This window comes from Eucyclogobius newberryi, unplaced genomic scaffold, assembly GCF_026437365.1.
Source record: "Eucyclogobius newberryi isolate DKJ021-1_F unplaced genomic scaffold, fEucNew1.0.hap1 SCAF_6, whole genome shotgun sequence".
NCBI lineage: Eukaryota > Metazoa > Chordata > Actinopteri > Gobiiformes > Gobiidae > Eucyclogobius > Eucyclogobius newberryi.
Window position 1 is genome coordinate 15,275,367 of NW_027316278.1, and position 9,618 is coordinate 15,284,984.

Sequence of the window (9,618 nt, forward strand, 5' to 3'; positions counted from 1 at the left end):
CATCTTGATTCCATGGTATTTCCATGTTGTTTTATTAACAATGCATCCCTTTAGGATTGTATGTTTATTTAGGTCAGTGCCCCAAAACATACTGTACACATTATACAAGGGAAACCACGACTCAGGCAAAAAAACAAAACAAAAACATTTTAAATTATAATACAGTCTTGAGGAAAAATATAAATAACTTTTCTTCTCTGGTTGAGCTCACTCTATAGTACAGACATACAATAAATAGATCGGATCTGAAGTCAATCAGTTGATCTACAAATCATCTTTCTACAAGTCCATTGTATTTTTTTTTTTTTTTTACTTTTTTTGTAGCAGCATTAGAGTAAAAACACAAGCCAATGGAAACAGTCATTTCTGTTTCCCTGAAAACCTTCCACAAATTCCGCCATCCTCATTTAATGTTATTTTAAAAGTCTTCCCAGCCCCCGTCTTAATCCAAAGTTAGCGATATTGCATTGTGAAGAGATCTGGGTGGTACCAAAATGTAATGGCAGCATGTAATGGCAATCTTTTTCTGTTTAGGTCTTACAACAAGCGAGAAAAACATTGAGGTGGCACTGAAGCTTGGCCATGCGAGTTACACATGCAGAAGGAGTGAAGCTCAGAGGTACAAAGGCTTAAAGTGGGATATCAGTCAGGTAGTTCATGAGCAGAGTACTTAATACATCATGAGTTATATGAAAGATCAAAGATCAGACACCACCTCCTGAGATGTCCCGAAACTGCAAAGCTTACTTACAACACAATAGGCCCTATGCAAGGAGGAGGAAGAGCCAAAACTAGTGCGCGTAGTCATGAAAAAAATATAGTGATTGCTGATTGTCTGAGAAGAGAAGTACTTGGCGGTTTGTGTGGATAAGAAAGAGGCTTTAGGTTGTAGTAGAAGTCGTGAGGTGAAAGCGAAACACTGGCTATAGCAGAGCGAAGGTAAATATAGGGGCGAGTTTAAAAACAGCAAGACCAGTGGTAGTGTTTTGTTTCAATGGGATAAAATGAGGGTCCGGATGAATTTACAGGGCATAGACACAACATGCCTTATTCATTTCATTATAATAAACACCACCTCTGCAGAGAGTTAAAATGATGCCATTTTAAAAGACAGTCTTTAGTCATCATTAATGGTCCAGCTTGGTTGATGTTTATGTAACGCCATGAGCGTTGGAGTTTGCCAACCCACCGATTTTTGGTTCTCATAATAGAAACCATCAAGTCTCTAAGCAAAGTCTGAAACGGCATTAGACATGCATCTAGTTTCCAGATAGTGACTTTTAGTTTGAAGCACTAATCTGCCTGAAAGTAAAACACAAACGTCTTCTTTCCACATGGCCACAGTGATCTGTTTGAACAACAGAAATGCGTTTCCAAGTCCTTCAGATCAGATAGTTTTCATGCTTTCTGTAAATTTGAAATGGATAAGAGTTTGCTGAGCGACAGGACTGGGGCTGTGAACAAACAGGAGGGTGGATCAGGATTCAGAAGCAGGGTCCACGTCATCTTCTAAAGGCTTTGGTTGCTTCGTCAGGATTGCCTCGGCTTCCTCGTACATCTAAAATTAGCAAAGACGTTTCATAATTGAGTACACCAAAAGACAGGTAGTTTATAGTCTAAAGTGAGGCAGTCTCTTACAGGCATGAATTGCACGTCCTGGAAGAGTTCTTGTATGAAACGTCTGGAGGTCAGTCGAAACATACAATGAGCCAAAAGATGAGAAACCTCAGAGTACAGGCAGATGTCGTCAAAAGCATACGGGAACTTTTCCTTTATCCTGGAAAAAGAATGGTATATTAGATTTGTTTTTTAATTCAGAGTAACCCGTTTTGCAAGAGGATATAAAGCATTTACGTTAGTAGTCCTGTTTCATGGCCTTTGGTTCCCACTGAGGAGCTGAGGTTAATTATGAGACGAAGCACTTCTTTCCTCAGCAGTACTCTGGAGGCAGGCCCGTCCTCAGATAATGCCTTTCCATCTGAAGATAATAAATGTTTTAAGTATTAAAGGGACTGTTTAATTGGGCTTGAAATTCATTAGATGCGTTTGTTTTACCAATTACAATGCTGGTGGGAGTGGGAGTACCACAGATAGAGCTCTGTGACACAGCTGCGTCGCTGCAGCCTGAGACTCCCGAGAACTTGGACTGAGGCATCACCTCCAGACGATGTCCTGTCTGACCTCCCCACGACTGGAAGTCCACATATTCTACACAGCAATAGACATTACCACATGACCTGTAATCTCCACAAGAGTTTGCCAGTGAAGGTTTGTACCTGTCCGAGGGTGTGTGTTGAGCTGGGGCTGAGTGCAGTACCCCAAGACACTGGATCCTACACAGTAGAGGCAGTTGTCGTCAGAGTGGTCCTGTAGTCCGGTTTCTTCTGAATCAAAAAGGTGGTTCTGGTTCTCGCCTCGACTTGCCATGAGTTCAGAAATACTAAACTGCTGCTTCAGCAGGGGGATTGTGCGTTCACCTTAAGGGAGAATACAATGAGTGACAGAGCCAAGTAACCTTCTTTATTTTAAATTTGAGGACTGAAAAAGTATACCATCTCCATCACCGAAGAGGAAGTGTTTTCTCTCTTCAGATGGGGGACTGATTCTCTGCTGGAAGTATGCAGAGTCGCGGATGTGGAACATATCATTTATGTCCATGGGTAAAGCCAGACCGACGTAATCATCATTACACCCAAAAGTGGCACTAGAGACCATGGAGCGCACAGAAGAGCAGCGATGTAAAGTGCTTTGGTTGATGGGACTGAGTAGTTCCTCTTTATCCAGAGAAGCAAAGCTCAGAGCTTTCAAAAACCTAGGCAGACCAAGAGGAGAGGAGCATGAGAGGATCCGGGAGGAGAGACTGGAAGGTAAAAGGGTCATGGGGAGTAAGTTTAAACATTGGATTAAAAACAGTGTACGGGTTAAGATGAATAATTAGACAAATCAACAAGTACTAAAGTGCTATGGGCAAACTCCAAAGGTAACCAGTATTCCACAAAGCTACAGGCAGTGACTACTCTATGGGGGACACTAGCGTGGCCCACCCACCGCGGTACAAGTGTTCTGGACATCCTGCGGTATTTTAAGACACTGGAATCTGGACAGGTATCCCTTCTATCTGTCATCCTCGAACTGTTTGACTGTGGTGGTCTGTAGTTTGCTGCAGAAAACCTTTTCACAAGCAAACTTTTCCCATTATTCGTCAAAAGTCATGAATGTGGTTAAATACAACAACCTAACGTTACCTGCGAGGTGTGAGTCTAGAGTCCAGGCTGCCGGTCTTCATGGTGATGGTGTCTGTGAACAGGACGTCTTTGGCGGGAGAAGCCAGAGCTTCACTGTGAGACAGAGAGGAGTGTAACCTCTGCTGCTGCAGCCTCTTGAGGGTGGCATAGCCCAAAGCATCTCTGGGACTGGTGTACATGAAGCTACAGTCAGTCAGACTCTTGATGGTGGTAACTGAAGGGGACTTGAGAGACTGAGCACGTCGTGGGAGAGTGTGTGAGGAGCCAGGTGGTACCAGAGACACAGTGGAGGACTTTGATGTGTTCATGTGGTTAGTCTGTGGCTGTGGGGTGAGAGAGGAGAGAGTTTTGACAGTTTTGGCTGAGACGACTGTATTGAGGCTGACACAGTCTGAGGAGTCTGGCTCAGGTTCGGGATGCTCAGAGTTTCCCACAGTCTCTCGGGAGGGGCTGGAGCTCATGGAGCTGATGCCGCTGGTTGTGGTGTCCGTGTTGAAGCTCTGACTGCGGCTCTTAAACTGAGTACCACCTCCTCCCACATTAGAGGAACCGCCATCCCCTGCCAGACGCTCGCGACTAGTCTGCTCCCGCTCCCTCAAGGTGTGCTCTGGAGCTCCATGTGCAAGACCACTCAGGCCCAATCCAGAGCCTCCGCTCCTCACTAATTGACCATCCACTAGTTGCTCATCGGAACCGCCCCTGGTCCCGATAAACGAGGTCTCCAAGCTCACAGTGGGGCTCTTGGGTATCCCTCGGCCGTTAAACACTGGAGTGAAGACGTCACTCTGATTTGGGCTGTACACAGATGGCTCAGTAACTGTCCGGTTTCGCCTCATGTTCTTAAGCTCAGTCGGTGTGCGGGACCCTGATGAGGTTTTGGGGTCACTGATGGAGCGCATTTTCTTACTGGAAAGAGGCAGAGAGTTCAGGAAGCGTGTTCGAACAAAACGTGAGGATGCCAGAATGGTGAAAGGACTGCGGTCTTTCACCGGTTTGTGTGAGATATAACAACTCTCATCTGATTGGTCAAAAATGTCACATTTGTCATCGTCCAAGATATACATGTCTGAAAAAAAGAGGGGCAAAGAAAGTTGACTTTAAATGAAGGGATAAATATATAAAAAAAAAAAAAAAAAAAAAAAAAAAGTATATAATATATATATATATATATATATATATATATATATATATATATATATATATATATATATATATATATATATATATATATATATATATATGAAATGGCTGTACGTACTTGGATGAGATTCGCTCTCACTGTTGTGCCGTGAGCTGGTAGACTCTGAGTTTAGACTGAGAGTGCTCGGTACCGATGAGAGTTCAGAGGTCAACTGTGTGTCCACCTCGTCCGGAGTAACAGGCCACAGTGTCCGACGACTGTGTCTCACTGCATCCCAACCAAACTGTTTGAGCACCTCACAGCCCTGCCTCGTCTTAGAAATGACACCCAAAACATAGATGCAGGTTCTGGAGAAAAAGTTCATTAAAAAATGTTCAGATTGATAAGAGTGACATTTAAATTAATATAACACCGCCAAGTGTGAGGCATTATTGTAGGCTTACCCTCTCACTGACAATACTTCACAGTGTTGAGCCAGTGAAAGAATGTCTGGAATGACATTCTCCTCCTGCAGAAGATTCAAACCCCAGTTTGAAGACCCAATGTTGCCCTGCGTGAAAAAACCCACACATATTATATGCTTAGTTGTGTGGGAAAGGCAGTTTTTGATTTGGGTTGTAACTGACCAGAGCCCATAGAGCAGCCTTCAGTTGTTTGATGCCCTCCCAGGTGTCCAGCATCGGGGAGCGAACTGTGTAGCTGAGATCAGGAACTACACTCTACACATAAACGGGAGGTTTTAAGACTTTTTCATAGAGCAATTTGAGCACCAGAGTCAAACTAAAACAAAATAGCGCTGATACCTGGGCCTCCAAAAGATGACAGCCTGTCTTATCATGGACTAGCTGACCGTACAAGTGTACAGGTAGATAAACATTTGGTCTTTGTAACCTAGAGAGACACAAGAGATGAGAAGTTATAGGCTTGGGTGAAACATTTAATCAGCTGCATTGGGTTCAAGTTCACACCTTTGGTTGCTGCGTCTGACGTAGTTGTCGCCGTCAACAGGTTTGCGGTAAGTTGTTAGTGCTTCATTTAGTTGCTCTTCTATCAAATCCACATACTTAAGGTTGTATTCCTGTAATTACAATGCAATTTAATAATACAAATTCGATTTGTGTCATTTGTGTGTTGGTATGTAAAGTAAAAAGCTTCAATACCTTTTGCCATTTATCCAGCTGTTTGCTGACATAGCCCCTCTCGTTGAGGTAAGAAAATCCTTTAGGTATGGAAAGAAACCTGGGAAGAGAATGAATGCCGTTTACACACTCTGATCAGCACACATTTGAGTGGTTTACTTGAGGACTGCCTGTCACATTAACTACAGCGTTGAGTATTTGACTCCCAGGTTCACGCGACAACCTAAAAATACCTGAGACCTCTGCAGTGCGTGTGCGGATTGTGGAATTTCCTCAAACCAGCACCTCCTCTAGACTCACTCTGAGGTGACAAAAAGCATTGATTTTTTTTTTTTTTTTTTTTAAAGGTTTCTTGCTCCACTATAAAAGGTCTTCACACTAAGTATATTCTTCTTCTTATATAGCATGCGAGTCCTGAACTGTACCAGACTTGCATTAGTGTAATCCTGTGTAATGAATTACCGTATGTAAAGCAATTCAAACTCACCTGAGAAGCAACAGGAGGCCTTTGTCTCCTAAATGAGACAGGGCTGGTTTTAGCTGAATGAGAGCATGAAGATTAGCCTGCAAAACAAGAAACCATGAATTAGTCCCAATCAGCAGAAAAGCAGCTGTACTAAAACATGACAACCTTTGCTAGACATGTTCAAAAGAGATAATTGATTTGTCACCAAACTGTGCTCATATTATCACTTGTAAATGTTGTACCTGAGGCAATACTGAAAAACTTTTTAGTGACAGATAAACACTTAATTAAGCAGCTGGTAAAATCTGAAGGAAGTCACCTTGTCCTCGCACGCCTCATCCAGGATGTCCAGAGCCTCCATTGAAACAGTTTTATTGTGATCGTGGAGCTGTGTGACCAGCAGCTCCATGCCCCAGCTGCTGAAGAAGTCCACACCAGCCCTCAGCAGCACACGCAAGTGTTTGGTGGCATAGAGCCGGCAGATCTATAACAAAGAATATTAGGAACATTAAGTAAGTTTAGGTGCCATGTATTAAAATAAAAAAAGGGGAGTAAAATTGCTATGGTTTACATCAGTAGCAGCAGTGAGAATCTTTGACAGTATCACTCTGGCGAGCCCATCTCTGCTGTAGTCCAGGGTTGTCACAGCGAATTTTAGCACAGCATCCTGGTTCTTCACCGAGCACATATTCAGCAGGCTGCAACAACAGCGCTTTCAAAATACTATACACTGTGTTGATCAAAAAGTGTGAACTTGTATGCTTAAATCTGGGGAGCCGTTTCTGGTACATGCACTTATCAACTAGATTATTCATCGGTTCTTATCATCAAAGAAACTGTACAGGTGAACAAAATGTAGTTATGTCACATGAAAACCAGCATTCACTAACCACTGAAACAGGCCACATTTCTCCAGCAGTTTGACGCCTTGTGGATGAGCCGAGAGTGTCCCGAGGAACAGAAAGTAGTGTTGGCTGAGAGTGGTGAGCAGGCCGTTACTCTGGAGTGAGCGCTCAGGCTTCAGGCCGGAAGACGAGGAGAGCCACAACACCATGTCCTTGACCAGGTCCTCCAGGTAACCCTGCCCATCCTAAATATGGCAGCAGAGTTTAAAAACAATACTATACAAAACAAATATGAGAAACAAAACAGTTTCACTAGGATTACTATTGAACATGGATCTCCAATAGGCAGCCAGCGAAAGACCCTCTTATTCTTTTGTCTAGTTTCATTCATATTAAACTAATACGTCTGTGCATCAGTTTCCCAAGTGTTGTGCTATGCACTTATTATTATATCTCGGACAGCTTGTCTTTTCTCGTGAAGCAAGGCATGCTCAGAGGTAGAAGATATTTGTGGAGCCCAGTGCTTAGGGCCACAGGTAAATTTATTGGGAGACCCTGCGATAGGACATACTACCAGTAAAAGTATATTTTTCCGTTCAAGATATTTCACTTTTATTGACATAATATTTACATTTAATTGCAATGTACAGAACAAGGGTAAACTATTTATTTATTTTTGATTATTTTATCTTTATCTTCCTGCGTTTGCGGATTAGAAGACCTACCTCATCAGAGTCCATAAGGAACTCGATAAATTGACAGCCGACCACAGTGAGTTGCCTGGCCTTCGTGTGATCCATGGCCAGGCCGGCGTACAACTTACTGCTGGGTTTATAGAAGTACAGCAGCCTCCGCACAAACCTTGCGAGTATTAAACAAAATTCATCAAAATTGTACAGTACTAGAGGTAAAAAATAATGCAAAAGCCACCCACCTGTGCATTTGTTCATCTTTATTGTTCCTGAGGTTTACATGTGGCCACTGAGAAGGACATTTTTTGTTTAACATCCATTATATTTGAGAGGTTTTATATGCGAAACCTTTAGGATAATATTTACCTTAAGAATTGTGGCAATGAGCAGCCAATTCCACTCCAGGTTATGCTTATGGTTGAGGATTTGACTGTCTCTCAAATTCATCATAAGTGCTTCTTCTGTGTCCTGAGTGCAAAGAAATGACACATACTACGAATTATAAACTACCATACGCAACAACTGTGTACAGCGAGAAATGAATGTACCTTAATAACATAAATGTCTCGATATGGCCGTGAATGGGACTCTCTGCGGTTAGGAGAGGACACTGATTTTCGGATGATGTGGTCCAAGTACAGACTGTAGGGCTTCAGGCCTTTCTTCTTCTTGTCGTGGAAACGCTTCAGGTTATTGACGGCCGCACTTGCTCGACTGCGACACAGAAACATTTCAGAATGAATAATTTTACTTCCGCAACTGTGGTATCGAGTGACGCGTCGGTTGCACTTACAGCCGTTTTTCTTGGGCGATGTCAAACGAGGCCGCCATGTTAATGAGGGTGGGCAGGCAGTGCAAGTGGTGACTGTGAGAATGAGGAAGGATGGTGTTTGCCTGAAGAAAAAATAAGTTTAATATTCATAAGACAATTTTAAGAACATTTAAAAAGAACAGAGCGTGCTGCCTGAAAGAACTAAAGATTTCTTGGTCGACTAAAGACATGCCTGGCCGAACGATTAGTCAACTAAAGGGGAAAGTGGCGTGAAATTGTCAAAACTCTGTGAGGGCAGAATAGATACATTGCCAGATCATATCAACCACATTATTTAAACAAAAATGTAGTGTTATTATATGTAAAAAGGCAAATTAAGCTCATGATTCACACCGTTTGTCTTTTATAAATAACATGAAGCCGTATAATGGAAATAAAATAATAATAATAAATCAATGCCATTTATTATAATCTTCACAAAAAAAATAGCTGTAATGCAAATAGTTGACTTGTGTATAAGTGACGAAGCAGAATATAAATACTCCGCTACATATAACTCAAAGTATAATACATGACAAGGGACAATAAACATCTTTTATCCATGATGTCCTCTTCTGGATCGTTGAATTTATTCATAATATTAAAATGATACATTCTTTAACAGTCTGCATTTTTTATAGTTATTGCAATATTGTTAAATGCAATTGTTTTAGCCAAGATATTCTTTGCACAAAATGTCAATATCGTCCCATGCCGATACAAGACGGTGAAAAACCAAAAGAACCTCCAGCGTCGACGTACATAATACTTTTTTCAACAACTGAATAGTTTTTCTTCAGTTCTTACCATGTGTAGAAGCTCTCCCAAAAGTATGGTCGCCCTCACAGCTAGCTGGTCTTCACTGCTCGTCACAACTTCAACAATACCCTAATTGAGCAAAAAAAAGTAAGTAAATAAACTATGTATGCCACAAAAAGGCACAGACAGAACTCATAGATATGTTGATTGAAAGACCTCTAATAGCCCGTTTGTGATGAAAGCTGACAGCACAAAAGCCAAATAGTTGTCCATAAGATCTGGCCTGAAAAGACAAACCCGTTTTCGTTGGATGTGATTTTAATCTTGCGTGTGAGGTTTGCTTTTATACAAATAAAGTCAGTCTCTAAATTATTATTTATACCTGGAGCGAGCCCGATGCGGTAGAATGACTTTGGCCTCAGCAGCTACAAAGCCATCCGACAGTCTCCACGTGTCCTGGAACCTGGCAGGGTCTAAAACAGAACCACGCTATTAAAAAGCAGTCATATTTTTAGTAGAC

General features: G+C 42.0%; 1 protein-coding gene across 2 annotated transcripts in view; it reads right to left on the reverse strand.

The window, feature by feature from the left end:
* Positions 1–23: 23 nt before the first annotated feature.
* Positions 24–9,618, reverse strand: part of LOC140346989 (rapamycin-insensitive companion of mTOR-like) — a 20,301-nt gene continuing 10,706 nt past the window's right edge. The window contains exons 13-38 of one of the 2 annotated variants that reach the window (XM_072433289.1): positions 9,481–9,571; positions 9,315–9,381; positions 9,147–9,227; positions 8,322–8,422; positions 8,077–8,242; positions 7,895–7,996; positions 7,771–7,817; positions 7,562–7,697; positions 6,882–7,081; positions 6,563–6,689; positions 6,311–6,475; positions 6,013–6,089; positions 5,547–5,625; positions 5,355–5,464; positions 5,190–5,277; positions 5,013–5,105; positions 4,830–4,936; positions 4,504–4,733; positions 3,246–4,311; positions 3,049–3,171; positions 2,553–2,812; positions 2,277–2,477; positions 2,056–2,208; positions 1,855–1,978; positions 1,639–1,777; positions 24–1,558 (exon numbers count right to left, since the gene is read on the reverse strand). In XM_072433289.1, coding sequence (XP_072289390.1) covers positions 1,478–1,558; positions 1,639–1,777; positions 1,855–1,978; positions 2,056–2,208; positions 2,277–2,477; positions 2,553–2,812; positions 3,049–3,171; positions 3,246–4,311; positions 4,504–4,733; positions 4,830–4,936; positions 5,013–5,105; positions 5,190–5,277; positions 5,355–5,464; positions 5,547–5,625; positions 6,013–6,089; positions 6,311–6,475; positions 6,563–6,689; positions 6,882–7,081; positions 7,562–7,697; positions 7,771–7,817; positions 7,895–7,996; positions 8,077–8,242; positions 8,322–8,422; positions 9,147–9,227; positions 9,315–9,381; positions 9,481–9,571 — 4,214 coding nt within the window. In that variant the 3' untranslated portion in view covers positions 24–1,477. Of the gene's footprint in view, positions 1,559–1,638; positions 1,778–1,854; positions 1,979–2,055; positions 2,209–2,276; positions 2,478–2,552; positions 2,861–3,048; positions 3,172–3,245; positions 4,312–4,503; positions 4,734–4,829; positions 4,937–5,012; positions 5,106–5,189; positions 5,278–5,354; positions 5,465–5,546; positions 5,626–6,012; positions 6,090–6,310; positions 6,476–6,562; positions 6,690–6,881; positions 7,082–7,561; positions 7,698–7,770; positions 7,818–7,894; positions 7,997–8,076; positions 8,243–8,321; positions 8,423–9,146; positions 9,228–9,314; positions 9,382–9,480; positions 9,572–9,618 lie in introns of both variants that reach the window. The other variant, XM_072433290.1, reaches the window with a different exon arrangement.